We start from the raw sequence: 21,350 nt of genomic DNA on the forward strand, positions 1-21,350 counted from the left end.
TTGTGTGGTACTTTTTCATACTAAGGCTTGTGGGGTTATTTGACGCTCATGAAGTTTGAGATCATAATACATTTAATCTTTCCCCTTTTCTTTAAACAGCTTCAACCGCAGCGCCCGTGTCTTGTACTCAAGGTGGTATCAGTAGGTTGTGTGAGAGTGATGGACTGATGTGTCACATCTACAACTTAGAAAAGTTTTAAATATTGTGGTAATGGGATATGGAAGAAGATGGGGCTCCACACCCTGATTTTTCAAATATGTGACTAGGTGCTACCCTGCTGTGTCTGGTGACATATAAAACAAAGTGGTACTTATATGTTAGTTGGGCTATTCTGCGTAGGGAAATTGCATCGCATTGGCCATTTTAAGGGGTATGCGATGCGGTTTTCCTATGTAATCTATTCACTGCACTCTTAGCCCCGGGGGTATCGCATCGCACCTCCCGCAAAATCGCAGGTGATGCTATTTTATAGGGTGTACAATGCCATGACATTGGGTATACAATAATAGCATTGTCTGACATACAATAAGGTTTTAGGCACCCCCCCCCCCACTATCCACGCCACCCCAAAGCGTGAAGTGTGGCGGCGGAACACGTCCTCTGACCTTTTTCATACCCCCACTATCCAAGTCGAGTTGATTTTATATAGTGTGGCGAGCGGACGCGGAATAAATGTAAAGAAATCCGCGTCCCCTTGCTGCGCTCGCCATGCTTCGGGCTCGGTGGCTCCCTGCGCTCGCCACACTATAAAATCAACTCCACGCCGACGTGGATAGTGGGGGTATGAAAAGGTCGGAGGACACGTAACGCGTGCGCTCGCCACGCTTCGGGCTCGGTGGCTCCCTGCGCTCGCCACACTGTATAAAATCAACTCCACACCGACGTGGTTAGTGGTGGCATGAAAAGGTCGAAGGATGCGTTCCGCCGCCCCTCGCGGGGCTCGCCACGCTTCGTGGCAGGGTGCCTAAAACCTCATTGTATGTCATACAATGCTATTATTGTATACCTAATGTCATGCATTGTACACCCTATAAAATAGCATTGCATGCGGTTTTGCGGGAGGTGCGATGCGATCCCCAGGGGCTAAGAGAGCAGTGAATGAATTACATAGGAAAACCGCATTGCATGCCCCTTTAAAATGGCCCATGCGATGCAATGCGATTTTCCTAAGTAACCGTACGTATGCTAATTTGGCGCCCAACTGACATATAAATACCAACAAAGCATAGGTACACATTTTGGGGTATTGCACCTGTGCTCCAATCACAGTTAACGTAACATGTACATACTGATTTAACCACTTTGGTGGTATGCCTAGAACAGGGGTCCTCAAACTATTTTGCTCTGGGACCCCATCCGACAATAAAAATAATTAAAGTACCCCAGTAAGTTGATGCAGAAGGTCATCACATCACATGTGTAGTCAGCAGACAGCACATACATGGCAGCATTGTGGGGGCACAGAGTGATGGGAGGAGTCTAATATACCATAACCCATCACATCACACGTGTAGTCAGCAGACAGCACATACATGTGGAGGCACAGTGATGGGAGGAGTGTAAAATAACAGACAATTCAACAGATTTTTCAGACTCCTTGCATCACTGACTGAGATTAGAGAAGTCATCAGCCTGATGGTCAGCAACATGGAGTTGCGACCCCAAATTGAGAAGGTCGGGACCCACTTTGGGATCAGGACCCTCAGTTTGAGAACCGCTGGCCTAGAAACACCTTGGGCTGCATTGCAGGAGCGAGCTCTCCCGATAAGTTTCCCGGTGTGCGCCAGTGGTATTATCAGCGGTGCACCACTATTCACAGCAGCTCCAGCTAGATCAGTGGTCAGGGAACTCTGTCCTCATTACCCCACACAGTGCATGTTTTCCAGGTCTCCTCTCAGAATCACAAGTGAAATAATTAACTCCACCTGCGGACTTTATAAAATGTGTCTGTGAGTAATTAGTACACCTGTGCACCTGCTGGGTTACCAGCAAAACATGCACTGTGTGGGGTAATGAGGACCGAGTTCCCTGACTACTGAGCTATATGATCTGGAAATCGCGCTGTTGGGGTTCCACGAAGAATGAGTTTGAGAAACACTGCTTTGGTTTTCTGCCACTTCTCCTATAAAGCTGTGTACACTCGGTGCGATTTTCGCTTACAATTTTGACTATATAGTCAAAATTTTATAGAAAATCTCAGCTTTCCCTGCTGGCCATACTGATGCGGCCTTGTGAGGTCGGTATCGCATGGATAAATAGACTGCAGGCAAGGCAAATTTTACTGTGGCAAGGCATGATGGGACTTGTAGTTTCACAACAGCTGGAGGGCCATAGTTTGGACATGCCTGCATTATACCATCCGTACAGCCCTGAATATGGATTCGGCATGAAAAGCCGGCGGTCGGGATCCCGGCGTTCAAAATCCCGACGCCGGAATCCCGAACGCCGAAATCCCGACAATGGGGGGACGTGGATCGCCCCCCCCCCCCCCCCCCCCCCCCTTGCGGGCTCGCCACGCAGCGAAAGCCGGGATCCCGACCGCCGGGATTTAAACTGCATCCCCTGAAAATACCCTTATTTTGGATAGAGAAGAGGATGCATCAATGTAATTGATTAACAGACTGACTACTTGGAGAAAAAAATGAATGAAATTGAAATTAAGCCTTTGAGAAGAGGGTTTCAACTATTTAGACAAGGCATGTCCAACCTGCAGCCCTCCAGCTGTTGTGAAACTACACATCCCAGCATGCCTTGCAAAACTGTGGAAAGGAATGCTGGGATGTGTAGTTTCACAAGTCCTTACAAGACCTGCAAATTCTTTTAGAATGCTGGCCACACATCAGACCAACTTTCCTCCAACCATCCAACTAGTTGCTTGGATGGAATAAAAATATGGTAGTGTATGGGAGCAAATGACAGAAATGTGCTCACAAAAACTTTCAGTCAAATTATTTAAATCAAACAGGTTCAACTACAGTACCGGGTCTGAGTGACAGTGTTTGTCCTTTTACAGATTTTGGGAACAAATTCCTGAAGTAAATATTACATTTGCTCCCATCCAGTACCATATTTTTATTCCATCCAATCAACTAGTTGGATGGTTGGAGGAAAGTTGGTCTGATGTGTGGCCAGCATTAGACTAGAATAAAGTCATGGAAGCCATCCCCCACTCAGACCGGGATCTCTGCTGTGTCTGAACAGACCTGACACGGGTCCACGAGCCTAGATAAACCATCTAGTCATTACCTGACCCGACCTGCTGTAGCATTGTCTGTGATATGAAAGGTATTACCTGGCTGGGGTTAACGTCTGAAGGGATTATTGGTTTAGCTACTGAAGTGAGCGAATAAATCAGCTATGCAGTGTAGAAAGCAGCCCACTCCTTACCTGTGTACACACTGATGGGTATAATACACCTTCCAGTGTCTGGGCGACATAGCTGTAGGTCATTGGTTGGTGTGTACACCCAATATGCCTGTGCAACACAGCCAGTATATGTGCTTGTCTGGCTGTATGTAATCCTGGCCTGCCGATTGGTCCATGCACTGACCATACAGCTGGCCTGCCGATTGGTCCATGCACTTACAGTAAAGCTGGCCCGACGTTGAGTTGGTCACTTTTTGATGTGCCTGATGTATATATTAAGTGTGCACCTGCGCTGACGAGCCTGTTACACAACTCTAAGGGAATCTTATCACAGCCTCAAATCCAGAAGAGAACTTGGATGAGAAAAGTGCTTGGGAGAGATTTCTATATTGTACTAACTGAAGTTACAAACCTATCACCTCACGCCGATGTGCAATATTATACAAAATCTCATACATCGATGCACCACAATCCCTACAGTCCTCTGGCGTAAGGAGATCTCTGACCAGGGCCTTGTGTGTGGTGTCTGTATGTCACGCTTCGAGCAGATCTCGTGAATACCACTCTGGGCAACCAACCATTGCTGAAAAAAGGGAGGCATCACTTACGGTGGAATGATTTTTCTGCACCATTTATTTAACAAGAGGTCATAATGGAGAAGAACGTTGCCAGGCGAAAGCCCCATACACACTGGGCAACTTTGGGATGAAAGTCACTCCGTTTACTCAATCTGCCCAGTGTGTACGGGGCAGCGGTGAGCACTGATACCCGTTCCCACATAATCTCTGGCCCGGCCGCTTATCTGGTATTACCAGCAGATGAGCAATAAGGTGGGCGGCTTTGCATTGCATCCTATGGAAAGCCATCCACCCTGGGGGAAAATGGTCTAAAACATCCGAAAACCGCTTAGTCTATACGCACCTTACGCGTTTATACAGTGCCATTTGCCGTTGAAGCAAAAAGTATGCGGATATATGACATGTAATAATTGTAATCTTTTGAATCCCAGCAGAGCACTAGAACAGGTGGCTCCAGCCATTGTGAAACTACATAACCCAGCAGGCCATGCAATAGTTTTAACACTCTCTAATAGCAAAGCTGTGGCATGCTGGGATTTGTAGTTTTAAGACAGCCGAGGAGCCACAGGTTAGGTGGGCCTGTACTAGAAGATAACACGTGTTTGATATAAGTGTTCAGGATATGGTCCTTAGGTCAACAGTCAAAAGGTTGACATAAGTCTCTTGGAGCCAACAGGCGATATTTTTTGCCCTACCATCCACTATGGCGTGGTCTGAGAATGAAATTGTGCGTGAGGCACTGTGCCCGAAGCATGGCGAGCACAGCGGTACTTATACAGTGTCCATGTCGACATTCATGAAAACTCATGTCAACCTTTTTGACTGTCAACATGATTGTCTAACTAATGCTTGTGTCGACTTTCTAACCCTGTCGATAATAGCCATGTTGGCCTACAGTGGTCCACCCCATGACCCATATGTAAGATGTTCTGTAAGATCAGTGGGGTACATTGAAGCATCTGCAGACGCTGCTGCTGCCTGATACTGGGAACACCTGGGTCCTAGAGGGACTAGAATGCTTCTGTAATACAAGACATACTTTATAGTATATGTATTGATAAAGTACGGGCATGCAAAGAGTGTATTGCAAAACTGCTGTTCAACACAAGCTTTAAGCCAACCCTTATTTCAGTTCTTAAGTTTGAACCGTTATGTTAAATGCAGCCAGACATGCTCCCAATGTGTCAGTGTGCAGCTAATGCAATGTTAGAAACACCCATTACATGTACATCACAAGCACCGGGCAAGTAGAGTTCCCGGTAGATAAGTGCTTGTATTGTCTTAGTGACAGTTGTCCATTTTCCGATTTGGGAAACAAATGACTTAATTACAAATTACATTTGCTCCCATCCAGTACCAGAATTTTATTCCATCCAAAGTTGGTCTGATATGTGGTCAGCATAAGATGTCAGAACATCCTGCCTGCCGGAGGTGGGGTGGTCCAGGCCCCTCACAGTGCACCAGTTTAGTGCTGATGTGCTATTCTCTACCCCAACTTGTCACTAGGCCGGCAGAGCTTCGTGTTGATACAGATAGACACCCTTATCATTTGCCGGTAATTACTATGGTCCTACATGGGGAGAAGCGGTATCAAGGCACATAACGGGCACGGCGGATACTTCCCTATAACAAATGGTCATACAGCCAAGCGCCTACTTCTACAGTAAGTATACACCAAACCGGTTGGTAGGTTTTTTTTTTTTTTATTAACATTCGGAAACTAAATCGAACCACATGAAAATAAAGGTGATAATGCACCAACCAATCAGCTGCAAACTTAATTTGCATATCGGATTTGATTGGCTGGAGCATTATCACCTTCAACATAACATTCTTTATTGGACTAGATACCACTTCATCCATTTACCCCAATGAGATGTGCAGGAGTTGTACACACCGTGCATCTTATCACGCAGAAGCCCAGCACGCCATCATTTCTACCATTCCTCTGTATGTATCTCGTGGGGCGGCAGCAGAAGCATCTTTTCATATATGGCACAATGTGTATAGCAGACCGCCAGGCTGAACGCAGCTTGGAACAGGAACAGATATTTCATCTTCGGCAGCACCGGTTTGAAAATCCTGACTGTGAACTGGTAGACGCTGTCCAGCAAAGGCTTTGTGTCATACCTGCCAGAGGGAATAAGATGACATTAGTTGGGGGAAGTACTGTAAGGGGCTTAGCATTGCTGGGCGCTGATAATGTAGAGGAGCGCGCATATGCGGTATAAAGTGCAGCTAGAACTTCCCATGCTCAGATATACCAGCGAGAACCTCCCGTGCCTGATAACGCTGCAGTGGAGAGTGAAGGTGTTCTAGACGTTTGGTAATTATGACACTTACTTGACGAAGTAACCCGTGTTGATGGCAGCAGCCAGTGTAACCGCAGTCATACTACTCATGGTTGTCCCAAACAACACACCCACTGTGTTGTATAAGGGAGACTTTGGCTTACCTGGGGAAACACATAACATAAGTAAGGTGTAACACAGCACACACTGAGTGCATGGAAATTGCCGTCATGACAGTCTTATGGGAAACAACACACAATATTACCTCTATGCAGAAATGGGTATGGATCATTTTGTCTACAAGTTGTTCGATATGGGTCATTAGGTCGACTGAAAAAGTTGACATGGTTCTCTTTTTTTTTTTTTATAAAAAAATTTTTTTTACCCTTATGTCGACACAGTCAACATAAACACGAAAACATACCACTGCGTCCCCTCGCATGGCAAGGTGCCTCGCTACGCTCAGCACACTTTTCTATTCTCCCACCACGCCCTAATAAATGGGCATAAAACACCGCCTGTCAGCACATGGCATGTTAACATGGACATGAAACGTACCACCACGTCCCCTCACATGGCTCGCTACACTAGGCACACTGTTTTATTCTCCCACCACGCCCTAGTGCATGAAATACCGCCTGTCGGCTCAAAAAACAGTAAATAAACCCCATGTCGACATATTGACCCTGTTGACCTAAAGTCGTGTCAACCTAATGCTTGCCGACCTACTTGCCGGTGACCCAATGACCGTATCCTGCAGAAATCAGACGCCTTACCGATATGTGCGCAGTCACCTCATGGTCTCTGTACTAAGCATATACCCAGATTGCCCCATATCTTTAGCCATCATCTCATGGGAAGGCAGACAAGCTTTACCCTGGGCATTTGACATTCTCCCATCGGGTGGACCAGTGGTTCCCAACCCTGGTCCTCAAGTACCCCTCACCCAGCAGGTGCACTCATTATTCAGACACATTTTAAAAGATCACTGGTGGAGCTAATTAGGTCACTTGTGATTCTGTGTGGAGATCTGGAAAACGTGCACTGTTGGGGGTCCTTGAGGAACCACTGGGGTAAAAGCTTCAGGTCGATCCCTGCCAAGTCCTCCAGAACAGCAAGAAGCTTATATTCGATAGCTATCCATCAATTGAACAATTCACTACAAACTACTGCTAATCCCGATTTGTCTAACTAGGCTTACTGTAATTACATGATCTGACCGCAGAATATACTTGTCTAACTATGCTTACCGTTAAATATCCAATGTATGTATACGTGCACCAGTTGTAATGTCTTCGTATGTCACGCCTTCCCTTGCCTGTAGCTGCACCGAAATCCGCAAAAAATTCATAGCATACGCGGGTATACATGGGCAATAAATTTGATTCTGATTTAAATGTATTGCACTCACTGATACTAAGAGCAATGCCTGGCAGCTCAATACCAGACCCCACAGCTAGAGGTGGGGCTACCATATCTAGGTGATAGAGGTCCCTGTTCCATTTGCTAGACTGGAAACAAGCTCTTGAAAATTAATGTAAGCACGCTCCCACAGGCATACAGCCAGGCGCGGCAGAACGCGCCCAAAGGCGTACAGCCAGGCGCGGCAGAACGCGCCCAAAGGCATACAGCTAGGCGCGGCAGAACGCGCCCAAAGGCGTACAGCCAGGCGCGGCAGAACGCGCCCAAAGGCGTACAGCCAGGCGCGGCAGAACGCGCCCAAAGGCGTACAGCCAGGCGCGCCAGAACGCGCCCAAAGGCGTACAGCCAGGCGCAGCAGAACGCGCCCAAAGGCGTACAGCCAGGCGCAGCAGAACGCGCCCAAAGGCGTACAGCCAGGCGCGGCAGAACGCGCCCAAAGGCGTACAGCCAGGCGCGGCAGAACGCGCCCAAAGGCGTACAGCCAGGCGTGGCAGAACGTGCCCAAAGGCGTACAGCCAGGCGCGGTAGAACGCACCCTAAGGCGTACAGCCAGGCATGGCAGAACGCGCCCAAAGGCGTACAGGCATGGCAGAACGCGCCCAAAGGCATACAGCCAGGCGTGGCAGAACGGCGCCCAAAGGCATACAGCCAGGCCCGGCAGAACGCGCCCAAAGGCATACAGCCAGGTGCAGAGGAACGTGCCCACAGATGTACAGCCAGGAGCAGAGGAATGCACCCAAAGGCATACCCTAATTCTGTATACCTAGTACTCAGAAAGCAGAGGGACCTCCGAACGGCAACTGCAGGAAGATCCTGGTGTCGTTGCATCTACAGTGACGATAACAGACAAGTGGTAAAAGACCTTCCCTTATGTCTCTAGAAGTCCCAGTAATACAGGGGATACGGTCATTTGGTCTACAACAACTAATTCAACAAGCATTGGGTCGACACCACTAGGTTGACATGGGTCTAGGTTGACATGGGGTTTTTCACTTTTTTGAGCCGACAGGCGGTATTTCATGCCCTACCATCCACTAGGGCCTGGTGGGAGAATAAAAGTGTTCTGAGCGTAGAGAGGCACCGTGCCCGAAGCATTGCAAGCGATGCGGTGCACTTGAAACTGTCCATGTCGACAGTCGGATAAAAAACAGTGAAAAACCCCATGTCGACCTAATGACCCTGTCCACTTAGACCCATGTCGCCCTAGTTGTTGAAGATCAAATGATCCACACCTAATACAGATAGGCGAGTCCTTAGGTGCCACCATTGGTCCTCCCACCCATACTTTCACCTACCCTATGCCAGGTGCATATTTATCATTAGAGAAGAAAAAAGAGTGTGTCCCTAGGGGCACCTAGGAGCGCGGGGGGTACTGTGTCAGGTGATGTGTAACACAAATTTAAAGATAAGGCAAGGCTGCTGCTTCTTTATTAAAGAGGATGTGTGGCCTCTTAGAAGTGGAAAAAACAGACAGGGAGTGACTTAGTCCCAGAATATGGGACGCTGTCACTTTAAGAAGCGCAGGTCTGCCCTATTTTTCAATATTGATATACACAATGGTTATAATAATAAATTTGTATTTATTAAAAAATATACATGTTATTATGAAGTGCACTTCAACATATCAATCAATAATACATATAATCCACATACATGACAGACAACATATAACATAAATGGCTGGCTGGGTGTTTTGAGGCAATTTGGCAGGCTTTATGGCATGATAATAATTCTTTGCTTAAGATTTGTAATCCTTGGTATAGTTACCAGTCCTGGTCACAGTCAGTGTTCTCCAGCAGTATGTTTGTGCATGGGGATGCCTCCTGAAGCAGGTGTAATTCAATAGGTGGCACGTCACTGGTCCTCCTTTACCAGTAAGTAAACTGGATAGCAGCTGTCCACTGTGGATGTGACTCGGCTGGAAGAACTTAAGATGTATGATGCAGCAATGGAGCTCAAAAACGCGTTTCTCCGCCTTGCGTATCTATCGGCGGCTTCCTCAGTCTGAGGAAGCCGCCGATAGATACGCAAGGCGGAGAAACGCGTTTTTGAGCTCCATTGCTGCATCATACATCTTAAGTTCTTCCAGCCGAGTCACATCCACAGTGGACAGCTGCTATCCAGTTTACTTACTGGTAAAGGAGGACCAGTGACGTGCCACCTATTGAATTACACCTGCTTCAGGAGGCATCCCCATGCACAAACATACTGCTGGAGAACACTGACTGTGACCAGGACTGGTAACTATACCAAGGATTACAAATCTTAAGCAAAGAATTATTATCATGCCATAAAGCCTGCCAAATTGCCTCATAACACCCAGCCAGCCATTTATGTTATATGTTGTCTGTCATGTATGTGGATTATATGTATTATTGATTGATATGTTGAAGTGCACTTCATAATAACATGTATATTTTTTAATAAATACAAATTTATTATTATAACCATTGTGTATATCAATATTGAAAAATAGGGCAGACCTGCGCTTCTTAAAGTGACAGCGTCCCATATTCTGGGACTAAGTCACTCCCTGTCTGTTTTATCATTAGAGAATTGTCCTCTTGTGTAAACGGCTAAGGGGGTCTGGGCTCACACCCATAATTGGCCTGTAAGGCGAACCATCTCTGTGCATGCACTAAGGTATCTCCCACTCAGTGCCATGGAGCACCCATTACATGGTCATCACACCTCACTGCATGCGCCTGAGTTACTAATGCCACTCTGCATGGAGACAATCTGGAGGCATGCCCACCTTCAGCAGTACACCCTACCCTGACCCTACCCGGATTCAGGCCCTATATGGAGGCAATGACATCAACGTGGGTAAAAGGTGTAAAGCTCGTAAATCACTGTGGATATCTCACACCAATGGGTGCAGAAAGGACGAGAACACATCTCTAATGAATGATCATCTGAGTACAAAACAATCTATAGATTCTTACATTAAATATGAAGGGAGAACATAAAGCTACTGTCCCTCAAACAACTGCAATAATGAATGTTCTGTACCTGCCATGAGAGAATTGGGTATAAGTAGGTCATAGAAAATCTTGCCCTGGAAGAAAGGGATGCAGGCCACCACCAATGAGGGCACGAGGAGGCTTGGTCTGACTTTCAGCACTTTTCCAAACAATCGGTGAGCCACCAAACCACTGGCCGCCATATTTGCGCCAATAAAGATGCTTCCATAGCTGAACCACTTCCTGTGGAACACAAGAAGGTCAGATAGGTTAAAGCGGACCCACCACACCTCAGAAGTAGGGGAAATGTATGAAGCAGTGAAAAGAGTGGACTGGTGGAGGAGTTGGCTGTGGCAACCAATCAGCTGCTACCTATAATTTTATAGAATGCTTTTGATACATGTTACCTCAAAGCTGATTGGTTACCAAGGGCAACTTTGCCACACTTTTCACTGCTTTATGCATCTCCACCAGAGACTCTTCTCTGAATATTCCAAGTAGCTCTAACTCAGATCTTATTCTTGTACTGTATATGTCCCCCCCCCCCCCCCCAAAGAACACTTATCGGGCCTACACAAGGGGCGATAGGGCATTTTCTAAGCGATCTTAGTAGATCGCTTCAAAATTGCCCCTACATCGCTCCGTGTTTAGGGGAAATAGCGATGCCAGTCAGGGCAAAAGATCGCTCAGCACCTCTCCCTGTATGTAGGCCCCATTAGACATTAATACATAAAGACATTGTCCCTTCTCCCAAGCAAACCTCTGCTCACCAGCTGCAGAGCAAGTCACTTACTGGTCCAATCCCGGAAGCTGTTCAAATCTCGCCTGCATGAGACTGGCATTACTTCTGGGCGACGTTGTTGCTGCCTCCACGGCTTGTTTCTGAACAACCAGCGCGGACATGTTTCTGCCCTGTGACACAGAAATGACATTGGAGAATGAACATGAATACTGTGGTTTGTCCATAAAGGGGCTAATTCGAACCTGATCGCAGGGTGATTATCGATAGACTGCGCCTGCGTATGGCCTGTAGTACGTATAAGGGAGGCCGTCCTGCAATAAAATCTACATTTTTGATCGCTGTCTGTTTGCAGGGTGATTGATAGGAAGCCGGTGTTTGGGGGTGGTAAACGGATGTTTTCTGGGAGAGTCAGGGAAAACTTAGGTGTGTCCAAGCTTTTCAGGAGAAGTCATGTGACTTCAGCTCTGGCCCCAAATAGGCCTGATTCTATTGCAGCCGCTGAGTAAGTCCTGGGCTAAGCACAGACTGCACACACTGGGGAATCATTATATGGTGAGGGGCGTGGCCAGGCGTGTGAGGGGAAGTCATGTGATGTCAGCTCTGCCCCCGATCAGCCTGATTCTATCACAGCCGCTGAGTAAGTCCTGGGCTACACACACACTGTACACACTGGGGAATCATTATATGGTGAGGGGCGTGGCCAGGTGTGTGAGGGGAAGTCATGTGTCATCAGCTCCGCCCCCGATCAGCCTGATTCTATCACAGCCGCTGAGTAAGTCCTGGGCTACACACAGACTGCACACACTGGGGAATCATTACATGGTGAGGGGCGTGGCCAGGTGTGTGAGGGCAAGTCATGTGATGTCAGCTCTGGCCCCAAATAGGCCTGATTCTATCACAGCCGCTGAGTAAGTCCTGGGCAAAGCACAGACTGCACACACTGAGAAATCATTAGTGAATAGATTTGCAGCTAATCGCAACACAGCAATAATTTCACAAGCCGTGCTAAGCCAATCAAATCCGTGCACAGTACAGGATTCACTTAGGCGGTGATGTGCATACCTGACGCTGGGGTCCACAAATTAGCAGCTGTGCAACCAGGTCAGAATTAAACCCAAAGTACCCGCCAGCCAGCTCCTGTCATTATACAAACACAGCCTGATTGGTTGGTGCTTTATCCCCATCCAATTTAATCCCGGCACTGGCCGCAAGGGGACAGATAAGACCCCCCAACACCACCTCCACACATCCATTCCCATCTAGCCTGATGGAATATGGACCATTAGGTCGTCAGTCCCTGGGCTGGTTGACGTGTAAAGGTTGACTTATTTTTGGGTGTCATTTTCTATGTTAAAAGCCAGATTAGTGGAAGTGTCTATGCACGATAGTCCAAGGTGACTCGTCCCGTCCCCCAATCACAGTCCACGTGGATAGTAATGTATGAAATAGTTGAAGGAAAAAAAATCTTGTTTCGGGTTTTCATGTGTCAACATTTTGTACCCATTCACCATATGGGGTTGACCTATTGAATGGATACCAGCCTTATGGTGGGAACACTTCCAGCCACCAAATATCCTCATGGAGGCACATGTATGGTTATAATTAGTCCTACAATACCCAACGTCAGGTAAGTCTCCCCGGAGCAGGTATAACAGGTTACGGTATCGATCCACAATTTCCCAGGTTTGCCTTCTTTAAAAAGCTGACCACAATTGCGGCTGGGGACTTCTTATTATTAAGTATTATTTCACGATTTTATTTTTCTGAACTGCTATGTCCAGCTGCCGTGGCTGGAATCCGGAACACTGCTGCTTAGAAAGAGGTTCAATTTTCAGGTTTCCATAGTAACAATTTGTTTCTTCCGATAAACGACTGTCGGATTTTAACTCAATATCCAGGCTTTCAGCTTCTCGGTAAGAGAGAGAATCATCTTCCTCCTATTAGCCTGAAGCGTATCCGGTCCGAGGATCGCTGATGTCTAGACTGACCATGTTATGGCCGGCCACCCTTAGTCGGAACCACTGTTAGACGGGTAAAAATAGTTGACAGCGTCAAGATCGGCAGTAACTGAAGTCAGACGCAAGTGTTAGGTCAGATTTTTTCGACTTGGTTCATACTTTACTATCCAAGTAGACATAGAGAGTAAGATTATAAGTGTCTTCAGAGCGTAGCATAGTGAGCGGACATTGGGTCTTATTCAGACATGTTTGACGTGCGAATTTCGCAGCTTTGTGAGTCAACCAGAATGTCTTACATAATACATTGGATGTGATACAGCTAAACCTAGCCCATGCACTAATGTATGAGGGCCCAAAGATAAGAGGAAATAAAAAAAGGTTTACTGCTTTCACCCCATATTTGTGCAACTGTAAAACCATGAAGAAGTAGAAGGGAACAGATCATCAGTTACAATTAATTATGGTCAACATGATTATACACATATCAAAATATAAGTATCAGAGAAATAAATAAAGGGTTACATATTAAGCCTTTACATCAGGACACACCAGGGACATGGGGAAGGGGAGATAGCTGCCTCCCCGTGTGATCCAGACTGTTCCGTTTTTTTTTGCTACATGCCCGGGCCATACAGGGAGGCTTTATTCTCTCCCTGGTGACAGTTGTCACAGGCAGCCCCCCCACCATGGACTGGACACTACAAGCTCCGGAATGCAGAGTTGATGTCCGATCCATACCCTTTACCCCGGGACACACACACCTCCCAACTTCTTGAGCTGTGAAATAAGTACACAGGCGTGGCGGAGCTGTGCGCCCAAAAAGGGGTGTGGTCTACGCTAATGAGGGTGTGGTGTATGCAAATGAGCTGCAATTGCCCCTCCCCCATTTATCACCCTCTGCGACGCTGAATAGACGCTGTGCGCATGCTATTCACTTCAGGCGGGGGGACTCCCAACTGCCCCCCCGCGCCACAGGACCATCCCAAAAAAAAAAACGAGACGTACCGTGAAAAACGGTACAGTTGGCAGGTATGCACACGTGTCTGACTGACTTCACAGATGTGTGGCAGCCACAGAACCTGTGTAATCCATCATACCCTCCAACATGACCCATTGCATTCGGTACACAATGCTCTGCTCCTGGACGTCCTTGGTAATGTATGATTGTCATCACCTGTGTTGAAACAACCTTCTCGTCAATTACCTAGTTCCACACAGGTGCTGGCAATCATACATTACCAGGGAAGTCCAGGAGCAGAGCATTGTGTAACGAATGCAATGGATCATGTTGGAGGGTATGCCCTCCAACATCACCCATTCCATTAGGCATACCTCCCAACGTCATGTGGGAGGAGGGACACAATGCTCTGTTTCTGGACTTCCCTCTTAATTTATGATTGCCGCACCTTTCTTATCCATTTACCTGTTTAAAACAGGTAAATGGACATCATACATTGGGGCAGATGTATTAAGCCTTAACAAGAGATAAATCCAAGGGTGATAAAGAGAGATAAATGTCCAGCCAATCACATCCTAACTGCCATGTTACAGGCTGAGTTTGTAAAAAGTCAGTAAGGAGCTGATTGGCTGGACGTTTATCTCTCTTTATCACACTTGAATTTATCTCTTGTTAAGGCTTAATACATCTGCCCCAGAAAGTCCAGAAACAGAGCAAAGTGTCCCTCCTGGAGAGGGTCATTTATTTATTATTTATTAACAGTTTCTTATATAGCGCATACATATTCCGCAGCGCTTTACAGAGAATATTTGAACATTCACATCAGTCCCTGCCCCAGTGGAGCTTACAATCTATATTCCCTACCACATGTACACGCACACACAGACATTCTAGGGTTAATTTTTGTTGGAAGCCAATTAACCTATCTGTATATTTTTGGATTGTGGGCGGAAACCGGAGTACCCGGAGGAAACCCACGCAAGCACAGGGAGAATATACAAACTCCACACAGTTGGGCCATGGTGGGGATCGAGCCCATGACCTCAGCGCTGTGAGGCAGTAATGCTAACCACTACACTGTCCGTGCTGCCCATGAGGTACAAAATGCTCTGCTTCTGGACTTCTTCGTTAATTTAGGATTGTCTTCACCTTTGCTGGAACACCGTTATCATCACCGAACTACTTCAACACAGGTGACTGTAATTATCAATTAAGAGGAAAGTCCAGAAACAGTGCATTTTGTACCTAATGAAATGGGTCATGTTGGAGGGAATGAATCCATGAGCGCCACGGTTTCAAGTGATAGCATGGTAAGCCTGATTGCTATAGTATTACAGGAGAGTTATATACACCATACCACCCCTTTAAAGCTGGACACGTGATTTTTGGCAGTATGACACCAGCATGCCACATTCCCAATGCAACTCTCGTCCGGTATGTGCATTATACTGTACAACAGGCCCCAGAGGTAGTCCTACTGTCACCCTGCACTGACCTGCACCCTCCTACATAGGGCTATACGAGTTAGCAGTGCCACGCCGTTCTCTTCTCTACCGCTTCACCTTCATCCCCTGGCCGCCCTGGGCGCAGCCATGTTGCCCGTCACATGACCCGCTCCGGGGAGACACGTGACCGCTGCGCCGCCTGAGCTCTGTCTGAGTGTGTGCAGCAGCGGCTGCTCCTCTGACACTGTGAGCCCCTTCCCTTCCTCCTCTATGTGTGATGACGGGAGGGAGATTAGCACCAGCCATGCCTGACCCTGCCCACTGCCCTGGCATGGCTTCCCGCAGCAGGGATTGGCTCCCCTGCCCCCTAATCCCTTCTCTGCCCTGGTGCCTGCTGCTGCTGAGACCCTTCTGAAAACCAAACTGCATTGGCATCAGTTGGCAGTGGCACACACACACACTCACTCTCACAGAAAAGGAGGATGAGCTGGTGACTGGCACCTCTGGGATCTGCACACCTACAGAGCAATAGTCCAGAAGCAGGGAATGTGCCAACCTGTGCCCTCTGCTGCCACTCAGCCTGTGCCCCAGCTGATTGCAGCCCTTCAGTTTGTGCCCCAGCTGATTGCAGCCCCTCACCTTTTGCCCGTTGACTGCAGCCTCCCTCAGCCTGTCCCCCCTAAGCCTGTGCCCGCTGACTGCTGCCTGGCAACTTCTGGAGCTATGCTTTTACCCACATGGCATGATCTAGGCACATTGTGACTGGCACAACTCTGATCTAGTAAAAAAAAGCCAAATAAATGTGATGGTCTGTTTCTACATCTCTTCTGTTTTGATGGATCTATAAATGTGGCATTAATACCCCATCGCCCCTCATGCCAGTCTTATTTTTTATGTGGAGAATTAAATCTAGCACTGGACTCTGGTCTCTGTAACACTTGCAATACCTGGACCACATCCTTTTTTTCTGTGTGTTCTCTTAATAAAAGCCAGTGAGAGAGTGTGAGGAGTTGAACCCAAGAATGCCAGTGAAGAAGAAAGGTGGGCACTCGCTTTCCTCTCCATTATATGTTTTTTTATATATATATATATTTTTTCAATGAACGATTGGAAAAAAAAAGTTATTTAAAGTTCCTTCCTCCATGAAACTTACACCATTCCCATTTCATTATATTATTGATGGTTTGTAAATTCTGTGCTTTGGAATACAAATACTGTCATGTAAGTGTGCTGCAAGTCCATCTTTATTCATCGCCCAACCTGTCATTGTCATCTTATGTATTTTATAATATAAGTGATTAGAAATGTGAATAATGTACGGGTGGGAGTCCAAAATGCATCACTTAATAATGACCTGTTTGTTCGATTATAAGAGTATGATTTTTATTTAATATTTTAACAAAGAGCACTATTCTGAAATAGGAAAAATGACACTTTAATCACAATAGAACTTATATAATATTTGAGCATAAATTGCTTAACCCTTTGAGGGCCAACGTTGCTGTGAGAGGTGTGCAAAATATACGCTAAAAAATGCCAGCGTTGCTCCCATTGACTTTTTTTATTGGGGGGGGGGGGGGCGCAATGTTTAACAAAACTTTAATTAATTGACTTCAGATCATTTGCCGGCGATAACTAGAGTGATTCGTATCACAGGCGCCGATTCCGTGGGTGCTCCCAGCCCTGACCACCCACGGCAAATTGTATTATTCTGTGGCCACGCCCCTTCCTCATGAAGCCACTCCCCTATCTTTTTGGCTTGAGCACCCACCAGCAAAAACATAAATCGGCACCTAAGATTCATATTCCTCAACTACGGCCCTGGCATTTTTAGGGGATATTTTGCACATCTCTAACCGTAACGTTAGTGCTCGAAGGGTTAAGGAAGTTTGTTATACTCTGTGAAGAACAAGATTATTGTTTTGGGAGCAGCTCGCTTTGGGTAAATACTGTCTGCTTTTGCATGTAGTTTATCAGCTTAAAGTTTAACCTGTGATTTGAGTTTGGGACATCCAACCCAAATTCAGTGGTATCAACCCCTTCAGTGGCAATCCCGAGAATTTTCCGGGCTGTGCTTCAGTGCCCAGTCTTGCAAGCCTGGAAAATTCTCGGGATTGCCACTGTTTACAGCCGGGCAGCGCTGCTGAGTTCAATCACTGAACCGGCTCCCTCCCCTCTGCGGCGCCTCCGGCAGCCTCCTCCTCCCCCCTCCCCTCTGGCTTTTGTATTGAAGTCCCCGGCGCAGGCTTATGACAAGCCGGCTGCCGGGGACAGGTACGCAGTGCGGGGGCGCAGGTCCGGGCAGCCGCTGATTGACAGTGCAGCGGCGCTGCTCAGACCCAGGGAGGTAGTGGTGGTTTTTTTTAAGGAAGCGCTCCCCATAAAAAACTCACCCAGTGGGGAGCGCTCCCAAAAAAAACCCACCACTAAAGGGGTTAAAGGCCCCCTCCAAAAAAAAGCAAAAAAAATGCTTTTGATAAAACTACATCTTACAGACTTATGAGGTGTTTTAAGCAGATTTCAACTTTTAATTTGAGTTAACCGTGGGTATCTATTCTTTTTAGGGTTGGCTACCGAACCGTCTATTGATATCAACCACTGATGGTCTATGTGTTTTCACCATCGATGGTCAGCCATTTAGTAATATGGATGGCTGACCCGATGGGGAAACATATCACAATGGTTTTGTGAGTCACGGGTAACACTCATTCCACCATGATGATACTCTGAAGAAATCTGGACCCCATAACGGAGAACCCAGTACCCGTGTTGGCTCTTGACTACTATATCTTGTTGCTACAGCGGCGTTGGTGCGACCAATGTGTCTGTAGCCCAAAATGTCTTGATGACAACAAATAGGAAGAACTTGATTTTGGTACCAGCTTAGCTGAGTCTAGATTTCTTTATGGACCCTTTATTAGGGATGGCCATCGAGGAATCAAACCTATCAATGGTTTATGGCTGATGGTGAATTCTTTTGCCACTGATATGGGAGAACCAGATGGTTTCCCTCCATTGATGGCACAGCAAAACCAATGTTTTGCGTTTTTTGTTTTTTTCAAAATTACTGGACACGGAGTATAGCTCCACCCCAGACACTCATGAAGCCCCACCCCCATGTTCTGATTGGCCAAGGGGCCAGTCAAATAGAATGGATGACCATTGATATGTAAAACTATTGATAGTCATCCATCACATAGTTTATTATTATCGATGGTTGGTTGCAGTTTCGCCATCGATGGTGACTGCACCAATGGACTACCCTTTATGGGTTAAAAGGCAGGCAAAAAGAGAACATATTAGCGCTACTACACCAATGAACATTTAAAGTATACCATTTAATAACATATAAAACATATATATAAAACAATTTTGCAGTTTGACAAAGCTGCACTTAGATGCAGGGAAACGCGTCAGGAGCATACCCTGGACACTTTACCCAGCACTTTTATAATACCACCTTTTGAATCCAGCCGCCCCCAGTGACTTTTTTGCCACCCATTCCATCCTCCTTTCTACCTCTGGACCACATCACCCATGTTTGGAGAATCTCATGCTGCAATGCAATCCGATTGGAACAAAATCTCCAGGTGACAACAACTGTGGTAACTATAAAATTCTACCACCCTCATATGGCATACCTCCTAACTTTGGAAGTTCAGAAATTTTCGGGGGGCGTGGTCTATACTTGCAGCTCTGCCACGAGGCCACGCCCCCATTTTGCCGCTATGGGGGGCATGACCCAGAGGCTCTGTGAGCCTCTAGCCATGCCCCCAGCCCCCTGGCTGCGGGAATAGACGCTGTGCGCATGCTTAGCAGCTGACAGGGGGGACTCCCAACAGCCCCCCCACACCGCGGGACACTGCCGCCCGCGGGTGGGACAGCGGGACAGGCCCTGACAATCGGGACTGTCCCGATAAAATCGGGACTGTTGGGAGGTATGCTATGGCGACTGTGTTACTTCATCTATCCAGAGTCTAATTTGGAATATTGGAGCTTATGTAGACACAATTGGCGGTATATATAGGAACGGATCCTCCACACTTTAATTGAAGTGTTTTAAATTGTTTTATATGTTATTAAATGGTATACTTTAAATGTTCATTGGTGTAGTAGCGCTACTGTATTCTCTTTTTTTCTTCATCTTTCTGTTGAGGGATTACTCACCCCTCTCAAGTAGCTGCTTCGCAACACACCCCTAGCCAGCGCCCGGTTTTTTGTTGCTCTGCAACTTGTCCTAAAAGGCCGGCAATATAGAGTTGGTAAAATACATCCACTCCAGGTTTGTACTTTACCACCCTGAGTGGTGAATAGTGTTCTGAGTGGGTGTCGGAGTGTGAGGTCTATACAGAAGTGCCTGTCTTCCCCTTCCAGCCTAGTGTACTTGGGGTCAGTCAGTGGGGATGCCAGTGGTCAAAATTCCGACCTGGCATCCCGATACAAAGAATCCTGATTGTGGCTCTGTATGTACCCTAACCTTCTTCCATTAACCCCCTAACCCTCCAATGCACAGTCTAACCTTAATCCCCCCCTGCAGCCTCACCCTATCCCCCGCTAGTGCCTAACCCCCATAGCCTGCCGCCTAAATCTACCCCATGCCCCCCCCCCCCCCCCCCATTCCCCACACAGCCTAATTCTAAGGCTACATCAGTTCCAGGGCTTAAAGTGGTCCTGGAGAGGTGATGGAACTCCTTTTCCGTAACACCGACACCCCCCCCCCCTCATTAGGCAGAGCCTAGACTTGTGCTAGGGAATTTGTGCCCTACCCTCAGGGGCCAATTGGCCCTCCGGGAAACCGGGCCATTTTCCCGAAACTCCTTAAAAACGGGCCGGCCGTGCTCCCCCCTGGGCTGGCTGGGCCACGGCACTTTTCCCACATCCAAAATGGCCATGGGAGGGCTGCTGCACAGCACCTCCCATCGGCTTACAAGTGCGGTGGCAGTGGGCTCCCAACTTCCTGGCAGAAAGCAGCAGGTGAGCACCCCACCCCCGGCATTACAGACACCAAGCCCCCCTGCATTACATTACATCCATGGCCGCCCCCCGCCGCATTACATACACTGCGGCCCCTGGTCCCCCCCCCCCCCCCCCGCGGATTACATCTGCGATCTCAATCCGCCCCTGCCTACCTCCCATAAAGGGATAATGGTCCCATAAGGAAGGGGTGTGGTCACACAATAGTAACTCCAATTAAAATGACAACACACAATAGCACAATCATATAGTGCCCTTGATTCATATTAAATCACACAGTATTTCCCCTTATGCACATAATGTCTACAGTTGTGCTGCTTATAAACATCTGTCTCTGTCACTCCAGCATCTTACTGTCCATGTCCCTCAGCAGCTCCATGCTCTGTGTCCCTCCAGCAGCTTCCCACCTCTGAGTCCCTCCAGCCCCCTCTCACCCTGTTGTCTGCAAGCACAGAGTCTGCTCCTCTTAGTGGCTCTTCTTCACTTCAGCTTCGGTGATGGCATGACATCACATACGCTGTGCCAGAAGAAGAAGCAGCCACTGAGACAGGCTTTTTTGAAATGACTGTTCAGGGCTGTGGAAGAGGTGAAACTCAGTTCCCCCTACCATTAGAGGTGGTGGAACTCAGTTCCACCCCGTTCCCCCTCACTT

General features: G+C 47.3%; 2 protein-coding genes across 7 annotated transcripts in view; one reads left to right on the plus strand and one right to left on the minus strand.

Annotated features, from left to right (window-relative positions):
- Nucleotides 1-5,668: 5,668 nt before the first annotated feature.
- Nucleotides 5,669-15,960, minus strand: TMEM126A (transmembrane protein 126A). Its single transcript, XM_083170317.1, has 5 exons — nucleotides 15,775-15,960; nucleotides 11,415-11,533; nucleotides 10,671-10,864; nucleotides 6,289-6,400; nucleotides 5,669-6,075 (listed from the first exon to the last, which is right to left on the minus strand). Exons 2-5 carry the CDS (start codon nucleotides 11,522-11,524, stop codon nucleotides 5,883-5,885), a joined length of 609 nt encoding a protein of 202 aa, XP_083026443.1. The 5' UTR covers nucleotides 11,525-11,533; nucleotides 15,775-15,960; the 3' UTR covers nucleotides 5,669-5,882.
- DLG2 (discs large MAGUK scaffold protein 2) overlaps nucleotides 15,931-21,350 on the plus strand; it is an 895,737-nt gene continuing 890,317 nt past the window's right edge. For 2 of the 6 annotated variants that reach the window (XR_014469832.1, XM_083170304.1), the window contains exon 1: nucleotides 15,932-16,765. Coding sequence is in view for 4 of the 6 variants with exons in the window: in XM_083170304.1 (XP_083026430.1) it covers nucleotides 16,747-16,765 (19 nt within the window). In the remaining 2 variants the exon portion in view is untranslated. Of the gene's footprint in view, nucleotides 16,766-21,350 lie in introns of all 6 variants that reach the window. The other 4 variants (XM_083170303.1, XM_083170305.1, XR_014469831.1 and 1 more) reach the window with 3 other exon arrangements.

The sequence above is a fragment of the Crinia signifera genome, chromosome 2, assembly GCF_055691185.1.
Source record: "Crinia signifera chromosome 2, ASM5569118v1, whole genome shotgun sequence".
Classification (NCBI taxonomy): domain Eukaryota; kingdom Metazoa; phylum Chordata; class Amphibia; order Anura; family Myobatrachidae; genus Crinia; species Crinia signifera.